Genomic DNA, 25,452 nt, shown 5'->3' with positions numbered 1-25,452 from the left:
AAATTGAATATTATATTATTGTTATTATGTAATTGTGATTTAAACATTATTTTCGATATTCGATTTACACTCTTGGCTGTTATTGGCTGATAGCGTCGCGTTGTGATTGGCTGTTGTTATTTGTAGCGTAGAAATGTTGCCATAAATGCATAAGAAAATTCTCTGAAAGGATTTAATAAAAAAGCATAGTGTAGTTTTTCCTTGTTATTTGATTGTTGTTGGTACATTGTACAGTACAGCCTCGTTTAAACAAAGTTTAAACAAACAAAAGTTAAATAAATCGTAAAATATTTTCGCTTTTCAAATCGTAGGCTTACAAATTTTACGGATTACTGAACCAGTGATGGCTTATTAAAAGTTCATTCTGGTACACAATAATTGACCCACAAAACACTGGGGGCTCATATTGTGATCTCGTGTCTTTGTCTAACTTGTATAAAAGCATATATGCCTCTCGCTCGTGCAGGGACTCCAGCCGGGCTCGCGTAAAGTTATTCCCAACTTTTAATTACCAGCCGGAATGGGAGTCAAACGGTTTTATTAATATATAGGTACTGGCTTAAGCTCCGGGTTTTACTTCAGTCGGAATATTTTTAAAAATTACTTTTACTGTAAGGCTTGTGACATCTCTTCGCCACAAGTCACAAAAGTCAATCACACGATGCTGTCAGCCAATAACAGCGAAGAGTCTAAATCGCGCAAGCAAATTTTTCACGGATTGGAGCATACGAGTAGATACCACACCAAAGAGTAAAACATACAAAACAGCACAATACAGATATAGATGGTACAAAGGCGGACTTATCGCTAATACAATCTCTTCCAGTCAACCTTTGGGTGGAAATAAACCATACAAGGAAACCAATTTATAAGCCTACCCCTTAATCGCCTTCTACGACATCCATAGGAAAGAGAACAAGTGGTCCTATTCTTTTTTCTATTTGTACCGGGAACCGTACGGTAATCGAAAAATGTAGTCTCTGCCTTACCCACTGGTAATTATGCGTGATATTAGTATGTTGTCTCAAAATTCACTCAAATTTTCGATTAAAACACGCAACCCCTCTTATTACCATGCATTGTAGTCAGGGGTCTTCCAATCACAACTAATATAGGGTAAATTTCCATTTTGACTTCGTTAGGATCTAATGAACTATTGAAAAACGGTTAAAGCATAATGGGGTTACCCTGTAAGCCAATTTCACATTACCCAATCTTTGGGGAAATCTAAATTGGTATTATGTAGATGGATTTATCAATTACTCCGCTTGAGTTGGACCAAAAAATTAACTAACTGACAGAAAAGGTACGGCTGAAACTTCTAGGTATAGGAAGATATTTGGCAAGGCATATACTTTAATTATGAAAGGAGAAATAGGTATTTTGTGATTCCTGAACTTCGCAAGCATTCTATTGTAGGTTTTTAAAGATACAATGAAACACTATTGCTAAATTATTAGAGTAAAGATTCATTTTGAATTGCATAATGCAGTTTGGTTTACTTTACATATTACTAATTCTAACAAAACCTAAACTTAAAGTTATCAATTATAATAAAAAATAAACTCGTTTTTGAAAAGATAATAAAATATAATCATACAAAAATGAAAAAAAATAATTTCATAACTATACTATTGTTTACGTCTAAAAATTCTTTTTCATGTAAAATGTACAAGATTTTATTTATTTTCAGAGAGATTTGATAAAGTTGATGGCAATATTTTGTAGATTTTTTTTTTTTTAGAAATCTTATATAAGTAGGTGTTTTATCAGGGGCTTCAGAGTGCTACTATCATGTGATAAAGAAATTGTAGATACAAAAATACTATCAAGTAAAACACATTCGCGATAAGCCGATTGAATTTCTTCAGCATTTTTCCATTTCCCGAAAATCCTTGAAATCCCTCTGAAATGCATTTGAGCGATTCAAAGCGATATCATTCAGCGTTTCTTAAGGGAATCCTGTTAAGATTTATTTATTCCTTCTTAAGTAAAAGCAGACGGAACTTAAGTTTATTTAAAGCATAGAATTGAATATTGCCTCATTATCAAAGAAACAGCATTGGTGAACTATACATACATATGGTCACGTCTATATCCCTTGTGGGGTAGACAGAGCCAAAAGTCTTGAAAAGACTGATTGGCCACGCTCAGCTATTTGGTTTCATGATAGAATTGAGATTCAAATAGTGACAGGTTGCTAGCCCATCGCCTAAAAAAGAATGCCAAGCTTGTAAGCCTATCGCTTAGTTGCCTTCTACGACATCCATAGGAAAGAGATGGAATGGCCCTATTCTTTTTTCTACTGGTGCCGGGAACCACACGGCAATTGGAGAACTATTGTGCTTGGAAATAATAACCTCTACACAACAATAGAGTACCCAGTACCGAGAGCATATAACAAAGTAGGAGATGAATATAAAAAAGTATGGAGGAATCGTGGCAAGTGGACTGATGTATAGTCGTTGCTTACTACTGTGAGAAGAAGCGTGATAAAAAAATAATTACAAGAAGTTTAGAAACAGTAGTAGAATTTTGGTTATTTTAAGAAAATTTTGGCGTAACATTATACATGTGCAAAAGGTGGACTTGGGCAAAAATAATCGATATAATTTGATGGGTGATAAGTGAGTGAACCCAGACACAAACGGGCTTAATCAAATTCACACCCTCAAGCCAGTCAGTTAGTCAAGAAATATAATTCAAATACCACTTGCAACTTTCCATAAACAAATAGGTAAGTACTTATGTGTATAAATAATGTCACATACACACTTGTGACTAAAATAATTATTAGACTTGTCAACCGGTTGGTTACAAGTTAATTTATGTTAAGACCAAGTAAACGTTTGAACAAGGAGCTCAAGACAGAATGGAGTGAACGACGTCAACAATATTTTAAATAGTAATAAATTATCCGCTAGTTGACATACATACATACATAAAATCACGCCTCTTCCCCGGAGGGGTAGGCAGAGAGTACCTCTTTCCACTTGCCACGATCTCTGCATACTTCCTTCGCTTCGTCCACATTCATAACTCTCTTCATGCAAGCTCAGCGGTTCCGCTAGTTTTGCCATTATAATTACTATTTTGAAAAATGTATCATTATGAGCGTTATAAAAATGAATTATACCAAACAGCTCAACATGGCCTATCAGTCATTTCAAGACTGTTGCCTCTATCTACCCCGCAAGGGATAAAGACGTGACTTTATGTATATATGCATGTATAAATATGATATAAAGCGAAAGAAGTATGTAAGACTTGTGGCAAGTGAATACATACAGTCTCTGCCTACCTCTCCGGGAAAGAGGCGTGATTCCAAAGCATGTCATAAAGTGCCGTGTGGTTCCCGGCACCAATACAAAAAAGAATAAGACCACTCCATCTCTTTCCCATGGATGTCGTAAAAGGCGACTACGGGATAGGCTTATAAACTTGGGATTCTTCTTTTAGGCGATGGGCTAGCAACCTGTCACTATTTGAATCTCAATTCTATCATTAAGCCAAATAGCTGGACGTGGCCATTTAGTCTTCAAGACTGTTGGCTCTGTCTACCCCGCATGGGATATGGACGTGACCATATGTATGTATGTAAAAAAGGGTCCTCCATTCCATTATCAGCTCGTGACAAGTTAATTTCTACGCGCAAACTAACGCTTGTTGTGTTCTTGTCAACACACCGATTTGTTATGGAAGGCGCGTGGTTGAAGCCACGTTACTAACCACGTGTGGTTGAGACCGGTTCCGTGTTAGTTATACATACATACTTGCGGGGTAGACAGAGCCAGCAGTCTTGAAAAGACCGATCGGCCACGTTCAGCTATTTGCCTTAATGATAGAATTGAGATTCAAATAGTGACAGGTTGCTAGGCCATCGCGTGAAAAAAGAATCCCAAGTTTGTAAGCCTATCCCTTAGTCGCCTTTTACGACACCCATGGGAAAGATATGGAGTGGTCCTAATATTTTTTGTATTTATGCCGGTAACCACACGGCACACGGGAACGGCACGGTATTAGTTTTTATACATACATTAAATCACGCCTCTTTCCCAGAGGGGTAGGCAGAGACTACATACATCTTTCCACTTGCCATGATCCCTGCATAGTATCACAAGTCTCGAACTTACTTCGAGGCTAACTCAGTCTGTGTTATTCGTTCCGTATATATTTATATTAGTTATTTCACTTCATAACTCTCTTCCTGTACCGTGTGGTTCCCGGCACCAGTACAAAAAAGAATAGGACCACTCCATCTCTTTCCTATGGATCTCGTAACTAACGGATAGGCTTATAAACAAGGGATTCTTTTTTTTAGGCGATGGGCTAGCAACCTGTCACTATTTGAATCTCAATTCTATCATTAAACCAAACAGCTGAGCGTGGCCTATCAGTCTTTTCAAGACTGTTGGCTCTGTCTACCCCACAAGGGATATAAACGTGACCATATGTATGTATGTATGTATGTAACTCTCTTCATGCAAGCTCGTCGGTTTAGGGTAATCTTGACCTGACCTTCTGCCACGACCTCTCCGATTTGACCAAGGTCCACTCGTCTAGGCCTTCATACCCCATTATTCTCATTTACACATTTCAGAATTAATAACTTACATATGTCCATCAAATCAAAAACCCTTTTGAGAGAGATTCTTTTTAGTTTGGTTGGAAAATGAGTTCTCAAAAAGTAACGTTGAAGAAGCGCCTCTTATCTCTCAGAATGGTTCTTAGTAAAGATTTATGTGTCCCTAAGCGATATTTAGCTTAAAAGGTTATCTTTCTACAAAATAATATTTATATTTCGTGACTTTTTGTATTATGGTGATCGTAAATATCATTTTAGTTTCATGGGGAATAATTTATCTTTTTTAGGCCATAGACAAAAGAATAGGACCACTCCATCTAGTTCGCTAAAGGCGACTAAGGGTCTTAAAAACTTAGGATTCTTCTTTTAGGTGATGGGCTAGCAACTTGTCAATATTTTAATCTCAATTTAATCAATAATCCAAGCAGCTGAAGAATCCCAATTTTATAAGGCTATCCCTGAGTCGCCATTTACAACATCCATGAGAATGAGACGGGATGTATATAAAAGGGACTATAATGCACATTATGTACATAGTATATAAAAGAAATTCGTGGGGAAACCTAAAAATTTCTATATACAAAATTACTAAAACATGTCTGTTTTTTCCGCTCTCTGTGATTTCTTATCGGTAAACAGGATATCACGTTAATTGTGCAAGAGACAAAGGCAGGAAGGCGAAATTAACTTATATTTATTTATAGCACTTTGTTTCCAAACAGGAAGAACGTAATTTTGCGAATTCGGAGAAAGATAATTAGAGGTTTAATACACAAGGCTCTATATACTTATTTTTTTTGCTCTGATAAATTGATACGGGACAAATGGCATAGATTGAGTTAGCCTCGATGTAAGTTCGAGACTTTTATTACGAAGATACTTACTCAACAAAAATATTTGTTATTATAAATACTTATATATATAAACATCCAAGAGCCACGCCAATCAGAGGAAGTTCGTTTCTCATTATTTTTATTCCCCGGTCGGGTTTCGAACCCGGGACCTACTATAAAACAGACACAAGCTACGAGTAACTGCCGCTGCGCCACAGAGGTTTTTTAATTAAAGGGACTATATGCACATAAATGTTTCATAAGTCTCTTATATTATCAAATATATTTAAAAAAAAACTGCGAACATAGTTATAATGTGGTATTAATTCCAGACTTTACTTTGATATACTTTTACGGTCTAGTTATTTCATTTATTATAAAATGCATAACACGACATCGTTACCAATAATTTACTACATTGAATCTTCATAACATAACAGGTAATAAAATAACCGTTATTTATTGTTACGGCCGCAACCGTGCTGTAACGAGTAACAGTTATTGGCTGATTATGATCGCACACGTCTTTTACTGCCTCGAGTGAAGCGCTGTGATACATTTAACAGTTATAGCGTGTTAAATTTAACAAGGTTATAATTTTCGTTAGATTTTTATAAAATAATGTGCTCTTTGTGAAATTGTAATTGCATTATTAACGGTTAATAATGTTTAAAGTTTAGAGCGTTTTTATTGTTGATGTTTTCCTAAATATATATCAATGCTTAATTCAATGCTGGCATGGTTGCAAAAAAAAAGAACAAAGATTCCCTTACATATTAAAAACTTTAATCAAGAGAATTATATGAACTTGTTTTTTTTTTTCAATTAGACATCAAATTCCTTTCAATTCATCATCCAAATTAATGTCATAATTTACTAGCTAATCGTGTTTTTTGAGCCTTAGGTAGTCTTATCTGTCTACCTGGTAAGGACTAAATGTGTATTGACTTTTATTTCAATTTATATCATACATATATTCACGTCTATAACCCTTGCGGGATAGACAGAGCCAATAGTCTTGAAAAAAAATTATTGACCACGTTCAGCTGTTTGGCTTAATAGTAGAATTGAAATTCAAATAGTGACAGATTGCTAGCCCATCGCCTAAAAGAATAGGCATAGTTACATAAATTTCCATTTCAAGTATTAAATATTGTTGAAAGTGTTTCAAATGACGTCATTCCACTTTGTCATTCTACCCTCAAAATGTGGAATCGTTAATCACGAACGGAGCGCGTTCAGCGCAGACACACGCTAGTTAATTAATGCACGGTATCTTCACAATGGAAGATTCTAGACACATGGTGCATGCTACTTACTACAGTTATTTTACAAGGAAAACCACATTTATCTATGTATGATTGTAATATGCCTGATGAATGCCTGATTTTACGGCGTCGATTCAATGGTTATTCTTTTTTGCTTGGTTGACTTTTACAATAAGCATATGCAGAAAAGCAGCAGGCATATACATTTGAACGTGGCCTATCAGTCTTTACAAGACTGTTAGCTCTGTCTACCCCGCAAGGGATATTGACGTGATTATGTAATATGTATGTATGTATACACATTTTATTATACTTGTGGTATATTTAGTAGATGTATTAAGGTTTTTCTTTTGTTTTACTTACAAGCTTATTCTGATATTATTATACAAACAAGACCATAGATATTCACAAAATCGAACGAGGAAAAATCAAACAGGAAACTTCATAACCTATACCTTAACACAAACACACAAGATAAACATCATACAAAATAAAGCCAATAACTTTAATTTAACGCTAACCGAGCCCTAACAATTTCCAATATACATACGTACATCCAATTAGATTACATTAAGTATGTAATCAACAGCGTTCGATCCAATAATGCGCATGTACGCAATCAAATTTGGAACTAAATTGCGCACTCGCTGCAATAACGTGAAAATAAACGTTTTAATAAAATAGATGCGAATAAATAATAACGGTTATTTTATCGATAAACGTTTCTAGCGTTTTTTTTTCTTTAGTAAATAGTTTATAATTTTACCCATGCATACACGGTGCATGGGTTTTGGGGATTTTGGTTGAAAATTGGGGGGAACCTAAACGTTTTTAGTGGTGTTATATTTTTTTATAAAATATGTCTTTGATAGACTTAATTAAAGATTTTTCAAGCAATTAATTATTATTAAGTAGCTTGTGAAGATGACGCTATTGAAGAAAATACTGCAGTGCAGTTTGTTACCGCTTCTTCTGTACTGACGCTTTGGAAGCGATAGTAGACGTAGTTTTAAATAATTAATTTTAAAATAATAGATTACATTGGGATATGTCCGCTATTGCAAGTGATTTATTTCTTTTATAAGTGTGTACTAGTTCTTGTAACTGTGTAAGTTTATGTGTAAAGTTATTACAAACAAACAAACAAAGTTATGGGAAAAAGGCGAAGTAAACCAACCAGAGATATAAGTATTTATTATAAAATATAGTATCGTTGAGTTAGTATCTCGTAACACAAGTTTCGAACTTACTTCGAGGCTAACTCAATGAGTGTAATTTGTTAATAAAAATATAAAATGATAGAATTGAAATTGACATAGTGACAGGTTGCCAGCCCATCGCCTAAAAAAGAATATCAAGTTTGTTAGCCTATCCCTTAGTCGCCTTTTACGATATCCATGGAAGCGAGATGGAGTGGTCCTATTCTTTTTTGTATTGGTACTAGTTCTTGTAACTGTGTAAGTTTATGTGTAAAGTTATTACAAACAAACAAACAAAGTTATGAGAAAAGGGCGAAGTAAACCAACCAGAGGTTATTCTTTTGATATCATATTTACAAACAATTTACCTATTACATGAGCAAAATTGAATAATTAAAATTGAATGCCGCGTGATTTCCGGCAATTAAGAATAGATAGAACCACTCAATATCTATCCCGTGGATTTCATAAAAGGCGACTAAGGAATAGCCTTATAAATTTGATATAATTATCTTGTCCGCGATAAGCTAGCAACCTGTCACTGTTTGAATCTCAACTCCATCATAAAGCTATACATATGAACGTGGTCTTTCAGTCTATCAAGACTGTTGGTTCCGTCAACCCCGCAAGGCATATATAGACGTGTCTATATGTGTATGTATGTATGTAATTGTAACATTAAAACGGAACGCACTGTGCCAGTTTTGCTGTGTGGAACGTTTCATTTTCATCAAAGCTTGTTTATTATTATGAGTTGTATGCTAGCTTTATGCTCGTATGAAGTGTACTTTTTTCATAATGAACACGAGTATAATTCCATCATGAAGCTGTGCAGTCGAAAGTGGCCTTTCAGTATTTTCGGGACTGTTGGCTCTGTCTACTCCGCAAAGGATATAGACTTGACTATGTATGTATATGTGTATGTAAAAATATATTTAAAATATGTCTCTTTTAGGATTTCAATGGAAATTACTAAATATTATGGAAATTAGAAAAAAATAAATAGTGTGCCGTGTGATTTCCGGCACCAATAAAAAAAGGATTAGGATCACTCCATCTCATTTCCATGGATGTCGTAAAAGGCGACTGAGGGATAGACTAATAAACTTGGGAATTTCTTTTTTAGACGATAGGCTAGCAACCTGTCACTATTTGAATCAATTCATATGTATACATGCTCATTGGAGTCGCCATTAACCAACCAAGCAACTCGGTAACTTTACGTAGATAACTTTAACACCACACCTTTAAGGATATACATACATACATACATATGATCACGTCTATATCCCTTGCGGGGTAGACAGAGCCAACAGTCTTGAAAAGACTGAATGGCCACGTTCAGCTATTCGGCTTAACGATAGAATTGACATTCAAATAGTGACAGCTTGCCAGCCCATCGCGTAAAAAAGAATCTCAAGTTTGTAATTCTATCCCTTAGTCGCCTTTTACGACATCCATGGGAGCGACATGGAGGGGTCCTATTCTTTTTTTGTATCGGTGCCGGAAACCACACGGCACACAAAACTGTATCAACATAGTTATTTGTGAGTCTGAATGCACCATTTCAAACGTTTTCTCCGAAACACTATCTTAATCTTACCACATTGCTCCGCTTCCTCTGACCGCTCGAGGCGGTTCACGCTTGGCAAGTTTCGAAAGGCCGTTGCCATGGCGACCGGGGACTTTGATATCAAACCAGCTGGAGAGAAGTGCACTATTAAATTAGAGTAAAACACAGAGCAAAGGTCGCCGTGTCCGTCGCTGCAGTGTTCTGTGTTAGGTCATTCCGTGAGTAAGATTTTTTAAGTGAAGCTTCGTTAGCCTGTTGTATATTTGACTTATATTGTTCAAATTCTAATTCAATATCTTTATTGCATATCATTAAGTACATACATACATAAAATCACGCCTCTTTCCCGGAGGGGTAGGCAGAGATTACCTCTTTCCACTTGCCACGATCTCTGCATACTTCATACGTATGGTCACGTCTATATCCCTTGCGGGGTAGACAGAGCCAACAGTCTTGATAAGACTGAATGGCCACGTTCAGCTATTTGGCTTAATGATAGAATTGTGATTCAAATAGTGACAGGTTGCTAGCCCATCGCCTAAAAAAGAATCCCAAGTTTGTAAGCCTATCCCTTAGTCTCATTTTACGGCATCCATGGGCAAGACACGTTTAGCTGTTTGGCCCAATGATATAATTGAGATTCAAATAGGTAGTGATAGCTTGCTAACCCATCGCCTAAAAGATTTTACTAGTTCTATTCTTCTTTAGTACGAGTAGGTTTAACTTCTAAGATAGGGTTTTTAATAAGCGTGAGAGGTCATCCAGGCAAAAGGTCAGGTACTAGTACAGTGTACCAAACCAACGAAACCAAGTGGACGGATATAGTCTCCGCCTACCCCACCCGGAAAAAGGCGTGATTTTATGTATGTACATATGTATGTGAGAGAAATTTTACTCCAAAACTAAAAAGGGACCAATATTTTCCTTATTCAGTTAACTGCTCAGGGCGTTTCCCACTTGGGAACAACCTGGTATAATTAAGGGATCCGTCCGAATGTAGCGGGAATCTCGCCGGTTCCCGGGGGAAATCTGTTGGGAATGAACCAGGCTAATGTGGGATGGAAGGACGGTAAACATGATTGCCGGTAGACTAATGGGACGGTAATGAAATATGGGGTAAGATTTGTAGAATAGGTACTAACTTTTGCCTATCTTTTTTGCGTATCTAGATGATTTTTTCATTTCAGTTTCAATGCCGTGTGGTTCACGGCAGCAATAGATTAAAGAATAGTACCACTCCATGTCTTGCATATGGATGTCGTTAAAGGCGACTAAGGAATAGGCTTATAAACTTGAGATTCTTCTTTTAGGCGATGGGTTAGCAACCTGTTACTTTTTGAGTCCCAATTTTATCATTAAGTCAAACAGCCGAACGTGAGCCGCCGCCATTTAACGAACGAAAATGCTGCAGTGCAGTTTGTTACCGCTCTCTGCACTGGCGCTTTGGATGCGGCAGTAAACACAGTTTTAAATAATTTATTTGACGTCAACCAATGTTGTGAAACCAAAAGGTATGACAATTATTAAGTGATATAGAAGTGTCCAATAATAATGAATTAAAGTTTTGAATTTGGATTTGCATTCGTAGAGCTACGTCGTAGGCGTCTCGTAGCACTCTACGAGGGCGTCTCGTAGCCCTCTACGAAATTGCCGCAGTAAAGCGCTGTTTGCGCGACTTTCAGCGTATGCTTAGTAGGGTTACATTTTCACTTTATAGGCATGGAACCCAAAGACGCAGATACAATTATTCTGGTTACATACTTACATATAATGACGTCTATATCCCATGCGGGGTAGACAGAGCCTATAGTCTTGAAAAGACTGATAGGCCACGCTCAGTTGTTTGGCTCAATGATGGAATTGAGATTCAAATAGTGAGAGGTCGCTAGCCCATCGCCTGAAAGAGGAATCCTAAATTCATAAGCATATCCCTTAGTCGCCGTTAACGACATCCATGTGAAAGGCATAGAGTGGTTCTATTCTTTTTACCAAATTGCCTAATTCAGCCATCATTATATAAAAAGAAAAGAAAACAAAACGTGCATTAGAACAGCCGGAAAACTAATTGGAAAGCAAAACTCATTGCCTCATTAAAGAAATACCTACTCCCAAAAATCTGGCAGCCAATCAAGGGAAAAAAATCTTTTTTTTCTTTTTCCTTTTTCTCCCAAGCAAAAGCAGCGCTTTCAAAGAGACGCCGCCAGTCTAAAAACTTTGTCTGCATGTGAAAGCGGAAATTCCGGTTTGAACATGCAAACATTTTGTATTTAACTTTTGATTTTACGCAGTTGGGTAATTTTTTTCTGTACTATGGTAATAATTACAATGCATTTTTTACTAAGGATTTAGACTAAGGTTGGAAACATTTTTATGCCTTGGAATCCAATTCAATATGTTTATCAATTATTATAGGACCCGTGCCGTGTGGTTCCCGGCACCAATAGAAAACAGAATAGGACCACTCCATCTCTTTCCCATAGATGTAGTAAAAGGCGACTAAGGGATTAGCTCATAAACATGGAATTCTTCTTTTAGGCGATGAGCTAGCAACCCTAGACCACATAAGGAACTTCTTATGGCAAATTGTGATATTCAAATAATTGAATTGAATGAACGTAGCAATTCAGTCTTTTCAAGATTGTTGGCTCTGTCTACCCAATAAGGGATATAGACGTGACCATGTGTATGTATGTATGTATGTTGAATTGAATTTCAGTGAAGTTGTATTTCAATTAAAATTGATTCATAATTACAATGTATTCTCTCGTCCACATTGTAGGTATCGTCTTTTACTAATTGTTAGTTCGGATTATTGTGAAGTTGACTTTATTGAAGCAAAATGCTGCAGTGCAATTTGTTACCGAAGCGTTGCAAGCGAAACTGCACTTAGTTTTAAGTAATTGATTCGACGTCAACCAATGTTGTTAAACTGAAAGATATGAATAAAAATTTAGATTCAGAATTTTTAATAGTTAAGGTAAAATTATAAATTTTACTAAAGATTTATATTTGTTTTTAGCCAAAAACATTTGCGCATATGTCTTTAACATAGAGACTTTAAAAATAACCTGACATCCGAAGGTTTCTTTGGGTGAAAGACAGCTCACACATACATATTATCACGTCTATATCCCTTGCGGGGTAGACAGAGCCAACAGTATTGAAAAGACTGATAGGCCACGTTCAGCTATTTGGCTTTAAAATAGAATTGAAAGAAATTCAAATAGTGACAGGTCGCTAGCCCATCGCCTAAAAGAAGAATCCGAAGTTTATAAGCCTTAAAAATTATTCATACTTGAGGGCTTTAATCATGCCCAAAATAACGATTCCACGCGGACGAAGTCGCGGGCATAGCTAGTACAGTAATAAACATGGTACAATGAACAAAATCAATTTTGAATTAAATTATATCAAACATATATACATACATATGGTCACGTCTATATCCCTTGCGGGGTAGACAGAGCCAACAGTCTGGAAAAGACTGAATGGCCACGTTCAGCTATTTGGCTTAATGATAGAATTGAGATTCGAATAGAGACAGGTTGCTAGCCTATCGCCTAAAAAAGAATCCCAAGTTTGTGAGCCTATCCCTTAGTCGCCTTTTACGACATCCATGGAAAAGAAAATGAGTGGTTCTATTCTTTTTTGTATTGGTGCCGGGAACCACACGGCAATTATATCAAAACCTCAAAATATCAAAAATTTCCGTGTGTGTGTGTAAGCTAACCTTCCCTTTCTCGTTGGCAGCGCCGCATTTGAACTGGTAATGACTTGATTATCATATTAAGTGACCTCGGAATTATACGAGAGTCATGACTCGTAAGGGCTTGGGGTGAATCAACATATGCCTTCTCAGTAGTCGTGTTTATTTGGGGCTAAGTTTAAGGTATTAACGTAAGATACGCTTGTGCCGTGCGGTTCCTGGCACCAATAGAAAAAATAATAGGTCCACTCCATCTCTTTCCCCTGGATGTCGTAAAAGGTGACTAAGGGATAAGCTTATAAACTTGGGATTCTTCTTTTAGGCGACAGGCTAATAACCTTCACTATTTGAATCTCAATTCTATCATTAAGCCAAACAGCTCAATGTGGCCATTTCAGTCTTTTCAAGACTGCTGGTTCTGTATACCCCGCACGGGATATAGACGTGATTATATGTATGTACGTTAGATACAGATATATATATAATCGTAATATTTTTATCCCTTACGTAACAGACAGATTATTCATTCATTCATATATCCATAGCCTTGCGGGGTCGACAAAGCCAGCAGTCTTGATAGACTGATAGGCAACGTTCAACTGATAGGCTTAATGATATTAATGAAAAAGTGTGGACAGATTTTTTTCCTGTTTCAAATGTTGGAAATAAAGTTTTCTGAGGAAATTATATATTTATAAATGCTATGCTATAATGCCGGGGCGGGCCACTTGTATTATATAAACAGTATTTTAAAACTATTTCTTATCGACTTTAAAAAAGTTCTGACACCGACTTTCAGTCTAACAACATACATATACGTACGTGTGACTTATTAATTATTTGTATATAACATTAATTTTCTTTATACCACTCCCGCGGCCATAAATTGAAACTTACAAACAATAGCTCTCAAACTCTAAGTACACAAAGCACGCAAGCGAAAAGGCGCGTTTTAAAATACACCCCGGGCGGTTCACATCCAGTGTAAGTCAAGATTTTGTTGCTATACACCCCGCTTTCCTCTCTAGTGCCCCCGGGTGAAAGGGGGCGAATGGGGAGCATGTCAAATATGTCAAACAAATATATCAGGATCATGGCACAAGCGACAGCGGGCAAAAGTTACAATGGAGTCACAAAATGTTGTTTGTGGAAAATCATATTTTCTGGTAAAACAGTGTAGGTTTCTGGTTGGCTAGAATGTGAATGAACTTGTATGGTGAGACCCAGCACCGATTTACGGAAGAAGCTGAACACCACAAAAATGGGTTGATGACATCCGAAGACACGGAATGGATGAGACCACCAAAGTCCAGTTCGAATGAAAGGAGAGGAGAAGATATAGAAGTGGCTAATTATTATGATGATGATAAAAATAAAAACACCTCACTGACAAATAACTGAACCATACATTATTTTATGAGTAAATCGCTATAAGTGTCACGATTGTTTTACATGTTTTTTATTGTTACAATCATACTTTTATTACGTTTTAATCACGTCTTGAAAATCACTGATTTTAATTTAATTGTTTTGACATTTCTTATGTATCCAAATACAACAGATACAACATAAAATTTAAATATCTCGTGAACGATAATCGCGCATAAAGCGAAGAAAGTATTTTGATTAATAGTAAGCCTCTCCCCATCCGTCCGGGAAGTAAACGTGATAAATATTTATATTTTCCTTTAAAATTTTACACGAAACGGTGGACTTATCCCACGAAGAGATCTCTTCCAGACAACTGGCTTATCCAGTCAACCGCATTTTCATTTCTTTCCGCTACAAGCTTATAAATTGCGATGACGTACGTATCAGAAAATTTTGTAGCACAAGAAAGATTGCTGCTTCGAAAATTGTACCGTCTGGTCCGTGGAAGTTTTCAGATGTTTAGCATAATAATGTTAGTGTCGAACAAATATTTACTACACTATTTGTAATATCTGTCTGTGTATTATAATCAGTTTTATTGTTTTCTAGTGATTCAGTTGTGTTATACATACATACATAGATATACATAGATATATGGTCACATCTATATCCCTTGCGGGGTAGACAGAGCCAACAGTCTTGAAAAGACTGATCGGCCACGTTCAGCTATTTGGCTTTAAGATAGAATTGAGATTCAAATAGTGACAGGTTGCTAGCCCATCGCCTAAAAGAAGAATCCCAAGTTTATAAGCCTACCCCTCAGTCGCCTTTTACGACATCCATGGGAGAGAAATGGAGTGGTCTTACTTTTTTATATTAGTGCCGGGAAATACACGGCACAGCTTTCTTATAGTTGGATTAATAGATCACATGAGATATCTATTCTCGTGAGAATTGTAAAACCTAGGTCACTTATCCTAAGCCTTAGGTATTTACCTATATATAAATGCCAAAGTAAGTTTGTTTATAATCTCTTCAAGCGTTATGTACAGAATCAATCTTTTTGAAATTTCGCATAAATATAAATAATAGAAAGTCTGGAGAAGGACATAGGATACCTTTCGTCCTGGTAAATATTATGTAGATTAAAATAGTAATTATTAAGCGCTTATTAGGTTTCAACTTCCAAAAAGCAATCATCGACAAGTAAAATAAATTTAAGCGTCTCATAATAAAATTGAACACAATCAAAGGAATATTCTCCATGGGTATTCAAAACGATAATTCATTAATTAAAAGCAAATGAAACAAGAATCCCTTTCAGAGACTCAGTAAAATCATCAAAGATAATTTAATGACATACCTACCCCTTTGTCGCCGCTATCTCTTGCCAATTAGTCCACAAAAGCTATGCACATTGTCCATTATACGATACAGCAGAGTAGGTTAAGAACAGAGCCCAAGCAATTTTTCTGCTCCTCTTTAAGTTGTTCATACTGATTCAGTGGTGGTCTTGTGCGAGAAATAATTAAATAAATAAACAACATTTATATTTAAAGAATTTATAACAACTAGATCGCGCCATATTTCCATAAATATTTAAAGTAAATATATAGTCACGTCTACATCCCTTTCGGGGTAGCCAATAGTCTTGAAAAGACTGAAAAGCCTTGTTCAGCTGTATGATTTCATGATGGAATTGAGATTTAAATAGTGTCAAAGAGAAGAGGAATCCCAGGTTTATAAGCATATCCCTTAGTCATTTTTTTACGATATTCATGGGAAAGATATGGAGTGGTTCTATTCTAAAGCGGATATCACAAGGCACAAATAATTGAAATAAACTAAATGAACGTTTCCATAATGAAGAAGTCACGGTCCTCACATACTTTTTCATAACTCTCTGCATGAAAGCTCGTCGATTCCGGTTGCTCTTAACCTGACATTTCTCCAGGACGTCCACGTGTAGGTACTTTTAAAAGTCTTGGTCTCCGTACATCAATCTAATCTCGACCCAATACATAACGACTCAAAGCGACTGTGTACGGAATAAATACCGATAGAGTTTGCGCTCAATCGTGAACGTTTCGATACACGTATGTACACTTCACGCCCCCTGGTATTTCTGTCGCATAATCCGATACTGTTTACTCAGCAAGCAGCTATAGTTATGGAGGTATCATACAATAGCTGGTATCCAATTATGCAATAGCTGGTATACAATTGGTTTCAATAGCTGGTATCCAATTATGCAATAGCTGGTATACAATTGGTTTCAATAGCTGGTATCCAATTATGCAATAGCTGGTATACAATTGGTTTCAATAGCTGGTATCCAATTATACAATAGCTGGTATACAATTGGTTTCAATAGCTGGTATCCAATAGCTGGTATCCAATAGCTGGTATCCAATTATCTAATAGCTGGTATCCAATTTACCAATAGCTGGTACCCAATTGGATCCAATTGAGGTGAGGTGATCGTAGATTTTAGAACTATTCTTTTTTTTAACAAATTACCCAAGTCGAAGTAAGTTCGAGACTTGTGTTGCGAGATACTAACTCAACGATACTATATTTTATAATAAATACTTAAATAGGTAAACTTCCAAGACCCAGGCCAATCAGAAAACTACGTTTCTCATCATTCCCTGGCCGGGATTCGAACCCGGGACCTACTATGTCACAGTCACAGATAAGCGCACTACCGCTGCGCCACAGAGACAGTCTTTCCTGCAGAAGTAGGCAGAGTCTACATTTTTTCACTTACCACGATTCCACGATCACATTCTATGTAAGCTTAGACAATGTATGGTGCATAATAGTTCATTATACGTGCGCCATCGCGTGATGAAAGCAGTACTAATGAGCTTCGAACCTCGGAAACATGATTACTGACAACGTTGTTACACATTGTCCGACATCGAGGGTTTTTGATAGAAAACCGATCATTATAGTCCTATACTAGATAAATGTATATAATAATACATATTTTGGAATTAAAAGTACTTATCATGTTTTGTTTAGATTATTAAAAGGTTAAAAAGGCGTCGTCGTAAAAAGCGACTAAGGGATAGGTTTATAAACTTGGGATGTTTCTTTTAGGTGATGAATGAGCTTGCTTGACGGGTTGTTTATTTGAATCTCAATTCTATCATTAAGCCAAACAGCTGAACGTCTATCAGTCTTTTCAAGACTTTTCACTCTGTCTACCCCGCAAGGGATATAGACCTGATTATATATACGTATGCCTCTATTTTCTGCTTTTCAATTTATTTATAACAACATAAAATACAAATCTTTTCTCTTTATAAAATTAGTATGGATTCCGAATTATTCGCTTATTAAATTTTGTATTCTGTTTGTTCTCAGGCAACTGCTAGCACCCAACCTCAAACAAACACAGTATCTCGCAAACGGTGCTGAAAGTGACATCAGAACGGTGAGTTTATTCATTTTTTTACTTAGAGTTTTACGTTTATTAACCTATCCCCTAGTCGCTGATTACGATATTCACGGGAAAGAGAGGAACCGGTCCCATCGCAAAGTGCTGAGAACCGCACGCCATAGAAACTAAGAAAAATAAATGAAAATAACAATTAAGTCTTCTTACAAACTATTACCAGTATGCCGCGTATATAACGCCCTCTAGTGGATTTATTATGAAACTTTTAATAGCTGTACTGCTGAAGATTAAGCTACGGAATGAATTGTGTCCGGTAAACTAGTAAGGAAAGTGCACTCACAGTGTAAAATAAAAATAGTACAGAGGTAATCACTTGTAAGAAAAAAAAAATTTTTGAGCTTCTGTTATAAGTACTTCATCTGCCCCCTTTTAGTTGTCTCTGGTTTAAACCTACTCTTTTCTGAATTGATAGACTCAATTTGCACTGAACTCTGAAAAAAAATTAATTCACTAAACCTTGCGGCTCTTTTAACAAGCGCTACTAACAACTGTATTGTTATGTTTTTGTAGTCCAGGCCTTGTCTAAAGACAGGAGGAAGAATCGTGGTGTTTTGAAATAAAAAACACTTGATTATCCATGAGAATGTAAGTCTGTCTGTCGATTTTACGCCTTCACGAAATGGCTATCGTGATTAATTTTGATAAGATTTCATAGAAACACACCTAAATAATTTTCCAAGATCAAATATAGACTTCTCTTAATTTTTTTTATGGAACCGTAAATTGGGTTTTATATATTTTTATAAGTTCAATGCGGGTTTAAGAACTACGGTTTAAATGTTGGTAGGTAAATCTTATATATAAAATTCTCGTGTCACAATGTTCGTTCCCGCATTCCTCTGAAAGGGCTTGACCGATTGTCATGAAATTTTGTGAGCATATTGAGTATGTCTGAGAATCGGCCAAACCTTTTTTATTCATACCCCTTGATAAGGGTTGTCCACACTGAACATTTTTTTTTTACTATAAATAACTTAAATATTATTTATATGGTAAAACAACGTTTGCCGGGACAGCTAGCAGGTATCCTATAAAAATAAACTTCTGCACTATCCTTATTCTGTTTCACATTAATTGCACACTGCTACATTTACTTGTGAGTTTTCTTAAGTTTTTTTTTCTCTGTCTTTGATAAGAGTTAGGTTGAAATCCACTATTCATACTTCACGGAGAAACTTTATTCAACTCGGTATAAACTCGCTCTGTAAGTTTTCGAATGAAAAAGTCTTGGCTTATTACTTACAAAGTTCTTTCTCCCTTTAAATAATTACTATGCTGTGTTAAAATGCTGGCTTCGATTTATTTGACAAATGTATACATATAGTCACGTCTACTTCCATTGCGGGAAAGACAGAGCCCACAGTCTTGAAAAAACTGATAGGCTACATTCAGCTGTTTGGCTTTATGATAAAATTCATATTCAAATAGTGACAGGTTGCTAGCCTCGCCTAAAATAGGAATCCCAAGTTTATGAGCCTATCCCTTAGTCGCCTCCTAACTAAGATTCTATATTTTCTAATAAGTATTTTGCCAAAAAAAATAAAATAAAAATAATGGCTATTATATTTTAATACATAATTATGATACAAGTTACATGTAGTGGCAACTTAAACTACATATCTTCCGAGGATAACGTTTCACATCCTCGCTAAACGCTACATACATGCATAAAATCACACCTCTTTCCCGGAGGGGTAGGCAGAGACTACCTCTTTACACTTGCCACGATCTCTGCATACTTCCTTCGCTTCATCCACATTCATAACTCTCTTCATGCAAGCTCGGCGGTTTCGCTAAATGTTAAATACACTGAAAATCAGCACCGAACAATTGAAACTTGGCACGAATCCTAAACAGACGCTACTCCAGGACTTGACCTGACCGGAAAATAATAAAGTCTAGAAATTATTACGAGTTCAAGCCAAAATATTCTTTCAGCCTAGGCTAGCCATAGCATAGTATAGATTTATTTTCAAAATTGGATGCAAGGTATCACTTATTGACGTCACATCACTTAAATCTTATTATAACTACTACTGCTTCCGAAGCGCATGTGTAGAAGAAGCGGCGGAACAAACTACACTGCAGCATTTTAGATCTAGATCGATAGATATTAGATAGATAAGAGATACATAGATAGATCTCTTAAATCTAAAACGTGGACGAATGACACATTGTCTACATTAAAAAACATGAATGAAAGTAAAAACGAATTATTTCAATACGAATATTTGGTCAAATAGCTAGCTAATAAGCTGAAGACCAGTTGGATTAAACATATATACATAGCATTAATCCGCTTCCCTCCAAAATTCTCTTCGTGCAATTTGGATGGTTTCATTTTTTTGACTGACCTTTTGCCAGAACGTCTCCCATTGGATCAAGTTACGTTAGAATAAAAACGAAAATTTACCGCCACATAAATTTTCAAGTAATAAATAGTTTCATCATTCATTGTGTTCTTTATTTAGTTATTAAATTAAAGTTATTAATTAATATATTAGGGAAAGGCTTATAAACTTGCGATTCTTTTTTAAGGCGATGGGCTAGCAACCTGTCACTATTTGAATCTCAATTCTATCATTAAGCCAAACAGCCGAACTTTACGAGGCTGTTGGCTCTGTTTACCCCGCATGGGATTTAGACGTGACTATATGTATATGTATATTATTAATAATAAAAAATAAATATTATTCAAAATAAATATAAATAGATAAAAATTTTACCTATAAATAAAAATTAAATTTTAATTTTAATCACGATGTTATGGATACCATAAAGTTGGACTATTCATCAGTTAGACAATTAAAGTGTTGAGACGATTTTAATTGAGTTTTCGGAATCCCGCCCAACTCTCAATGGGGAGATTAAGATTGAATCGAGTTCATGGATTGTTTTCCAACAAAACGGTTAACAAGTTAACGGAAAATATAGTAAAAAATAAATAAATAATGCTTTATTGCAACTACGCCCTTAGAATTTTACATACATATATGGGCACGTTTATATGAAGTATAATATTTGCCGCTTTTTACTGAATTATCTATTTCCTTTATTGTTTGCCGGTTGACTGGAAGAGATCCATTCATGGGATAAGTCCGCCATTGCAAGTGATTTGTCTCTTTTATAACAATGTAGGTACTTACTATTTTCTTGTTACTGTGTAAATTTCTATGCAATAAAGATATTACAAACAAACAAACCAACAAGTATCCTATAATACATACATACATACATACATATGGTCACGTCTATATCCCTTGCGGGGTAGACAGAGCCAACAGTCTTGAAAATACTGAATGGCCACGTTCAGCTATTTGTCTTAATGATAGAATTGAGATTCAAATAATGACAGGTTGCTAGCCCATCGCCTAAAAAAGAAACCCAAGTTTGTAAGAGATGAGAGGAGTGGTGGGAGATGGAGTGGTCCTATTCTTTTTTGTATTGGTGCCGGGAACCACACAGAAATCCTATAATGATGAACAAAAATTTTTAATTTTGAAAAAAAACATTTTGAATTAGTACGGAAAGTAGTCTATTCTTAAATTTGGTAAAAAAATGTAATTTCACCGAGCGAATACGTGGCCGTTCGGGCGAGTAATCGCATGTCATCGATTTTTGTTAAACGTTAGTATCAAAGAGGCGTATGTAATCCAATTTGATGATACATCCTTCACAAGCTTGTGTTGTTATCAGAATAACACGATTACGTAGTTCACCGTTACAAATTGTATGATAAATTTCTTTTTAGTAAATTTTAAGTCTGTTTGTTCGCGTTAAACTCGAAAATTAATGAATGAAATTTCGTACGGTTTTAAACAATAGATACGAGTAAAGTGCGTCTGAGGTAGTTTGTTTGTTTGTTTGTAAATAATTTATTGTAGGTACATAACAAATTTTTAATAGTACATAAAAATACATTAAAAATAACAATGCACAACGGCGGCCTTATCCCTGCGAGGGATTTCTTCCAGTATTTAATAAGTAAAGTTTTTGTGCAGACTGACGATAACTGCATGGCGGAAATAATTTAAGCAGATCGGGAGTTTTACTCGAAAACGCTGTTATACCTTTTTAGTCATAACAAAACAATGTATAATAGGGGCCTCTCCATGCTGGCTTCGGCCCCATGAACGCTTTTCAAAATGACTCCATGGGCATGAGAACTATCATATGTACCAACATAATGAAAGAGGTAATAAGAGGCATATTATGTATATAATATTATATATATATTATTATAATAATATATATGTGCCGTATGGTTCCCGGCACCAAATGGAAAAAAGAATAGGACCACTCCATCACTCTCCCATGGATGTCGTAATAGGCGACTAAGGAGTAGGCTTATAAACTTGAAATTCTTCTTTTAGGCGAATGGCTAGCAACTCGTCACTATTACAATCTCAATTCTATCTTAAAGCCAAATAGCTGAATGTGGCCTATCAGTCTTTACAAGACTGTTAGCTCTGTCTACCCCGCAAGGGATATAGACGTGATCATATGTATATTATATATATAAAACCCGTCTAATGTGAGCGAGCGAAGGCGCTAGAAAAAGCTAGTGTCTTACATCTACATATTATTGTGATCCTTCATGAACCCTATTAAGAAATTGAATCTGAACCAAATACGGCGAGAATCGAGACCTTTTCTTGCGTATATCTGAACGTTACACCAATGGCTTGTAACCCATAGAACATTGTCACAAGTATCACTGGCCATAAAACATATACGAGCTTGTTGGAAACATTACCTTCTATGACACGGAAGTAACAGCTCCGATACTCTTTTTACATGGAAATTTATTTCGTGTCAGTAATTTTTTAGTACTGTATGTAGCTGAATGTAATTCAATTTATCTATAGAGTTAACTAAACAAGGTTTACATGAAAATTGAAATTAAATATATATATTACTATCTGTGCCCGCGACTTCGTCCGCGTGGAATAGTTATTTTGGGTATTATTAAAGCCCTCAAGAATGAATAATTCTCCGCGTTTTTTTCACATATTCCATTATTTTTGTGCTCCTTATAGTTGCAGCGTAATGTTATATAACCTAAAGCCTTTCTCGATAAATGGTCTATTTAACGCAAAAAGAATTTTTCAATTCGAACTGATTTCGATTCGATAGTTCCTGAGATTAGCGCGTTCAAACAAACAAACTCTTCAGCTTTATAATATTAGCTATAATCACGTTACCTTTGTCGTGTCAGATTTCATAGTGTTTCTTAGTGTCTATAAGTTTTTTCCGAGACGTTCCAGCAAAAGGTCAAGAGTACCCGAAACCGACGAGCTTGCACGAAGAGAGTTATACATACATATACATACATACATATGGTCACGTCTATATCCCTTGCGGGGTAGACAGGGCCAATAGTCTTAAAAAGACTGAATGACCACGTTCAGCTATTTGGCTCAATGATAGTATTGAGATTCAAATAGTGACAGGTTAGCAACCTGTCCCTGCCCATCGCCTAAACAAGAATCCCCAGTTTGTAAGCCTATCCCTTAGTCGCCTTTTACGACATCCATGGGAAAGAGATGGAGTGGTCCTATTTTTTTTGTATTGGTGCCGGGAACCACACGGCACAAGAGAGTTATTAATGTGGATGAAGCGAATGAAGTATGCAGGGATAGCAGGATAGCAGCAAGTGGAAAGATGTGGGCTCTGCCCACTCCTCCGGGAAAGATTACTGATATGTTTGTATTATAGTTAGTTATTAGTTTGTATTATAGTTAGTTATAGTTATAGTGTATTATAGTTTGTAGTATGTTGTTTGTAATCTTGGCAAGTAAAAGATGTGTTCTGCATATAACCTGTTTGAGAATTAGACGTGATTCGTATGTAGGTATTTACATTCGAAATAGAATGCTTAAATGGTTAGGTCATGTTGAGAGGGACTAATGAAAGTAGGTTAAACCAACGAATGTACAAGACGAGTGTAAATGGAAACTATGGAAAGGGAAGGCCTGTACGTGCCCCGGACAAATCGGAGCGAAGAGCTTGCATAAATAACATACATACATACATATAGTCGTGACGGCCTCTGTGGCGCAGCGGCAGTGCGCTTGTCTGTGTCACCGGAGGTCCCGGGTTCGAATCCCGGCCAAGGCGTGATGAGAAACGAACTTTCTCTGATTGGCCTGGGTCTTGGATGTTTATCTATATACGTATTTATTATAAAATATAGTATCGTTGAGTTAGTATCTCGTAACACAAGTCTCGAACTTACTTCGAGGCTAACTCAATCTGTGTAATTTGTCCCGTATATATTTTTTTATATTTATATATTTACTATATTCCAACCGGTAGATAGCGCCGAGAGTCTTTAAAATACTGATAACCCACGTTCAGCTGTTTGCCTTAATGATAGAATTGAGATTCAAATAGTGACAGGTTGCTAGCCCATCGCCTTAAAAAAAGAATTCCAAGTTTATGTAAACCTATTTCTTAGTCGCTTTTTACGACTTCTATGGAAAAGAGATGGAGTGGTTCTATTCTTTTTTTGTATTGGTGCCGGGAACCACACGGCACATTGCATAAATAATATTGATGAAAGTTGGTAATAATTAAAAAATATAATAATTAACAAAATTTGATGATTATCATTACCTTGTTCTTTATCGGATCATACATACATGTTATCACATCTATATCCCTAGCGAGGTAGACAGAGTCAACAGTCAACAGTCTTGAAAACACTGATGGAATTGAGATTCAAATAGTGACAGTCCATCTAGTATCTAGATCTAGTCCATCGCCTATGGAGAATTCTAAGTTTATTAGCCTCAGATCAGTTCAATAAATCACATCCTTTTAACAATAAAGGCACTAATCACCTTTTATCTAGTCCGGGAGCTTACATCAAAGTTTATCCAACTAGCAAGACCCAAACCGACCGAAAAAGATAATATGCCATTTCAATCGATTTACGGTTAGTCAATCGATTCCAAAACCCTTTAACAAGAGCAACCACAACCCAACAAAGACACTGTCGTTAAATTTTCAACGAATGCATTATTCACCGATGTTTACCGCTACACGGATTGACATGCACTAGATAGATACGTATAAATTGAAGCATGGATTGAACGCTCAGACGGAGGGGGTGGGGACGAGTGGAGAGGGGGGGGGGGGCTGTAAGGTGAGGAAAATTCAAATTGGATTGAAGGAACTTAGATTGGATTGAATTTTCCTGCCACCTTGTTTAATTTAGTATGGGCGTTCGATCGCTTCATGAAAAAATAGGCTCCAATTCTTGGATTAAGGGTGTTGTGCTGCGCGTTGAATTTTGAGAAGGTTTGTTGTGTATTCCCTTTGTTTTTATGAGTTGGGATACGATAACGTGAATGCTGTAATCGTTTTATTCAATAACAGATACTGGAACAGTAATCCGAGTACGGATATCAAATGCATTGAACGAATCAGTGAATGAATGTTAAAAA

At 36.2% G+C, this 25,452-nt stretch overlaps 1 protein-coding gene across 3 annotated transcripts in view; it reads left to right on the top strand.

The window, feature by feature from the left end:
* Positions 1–25,452, top strand: part of LOC106142273 (disintegrin and metalloproteinase domain-containing protein 22) — a 421,117-nt gene that overhangs the window by 288,409 nt on the left and 107,256 nt on the right. For all 3 annotated transcript variants that reach the window (XM_060954904.1, XM_060954903.1, XM_060954905.1), the window contains one exon: positions 17,908–17,977. In XM_060954904.1, the coding sequence (XP_060810887.1) occupies positions 17,908–17,977 (70 nt within the window). The remainder of the gene's footprint in view (positions 1–17,907; positions 17,978–25,452) is intronic.

The sequence above is a fragment of the Amyelois transitella genome, chromosome 5 (genome assembly GCF_032362555.1).
Source record: "Amyelois transitella isolate CPQ chromosome 5, ilAmyTran1.1, whole genome shotgun sequence".
Classification (NCBI taxonomy): domain Eukaryota; kingdom Metazoa; phylum Arthropoda; class Insecta; order Lepidoptera; family Pyralidae; genus Amyelois; species Amyelois transitella.
Note: the sequence above shows the minus strand (reverse complement) of the source record. Positions and strands in the feature narration are given on the sequence as shown.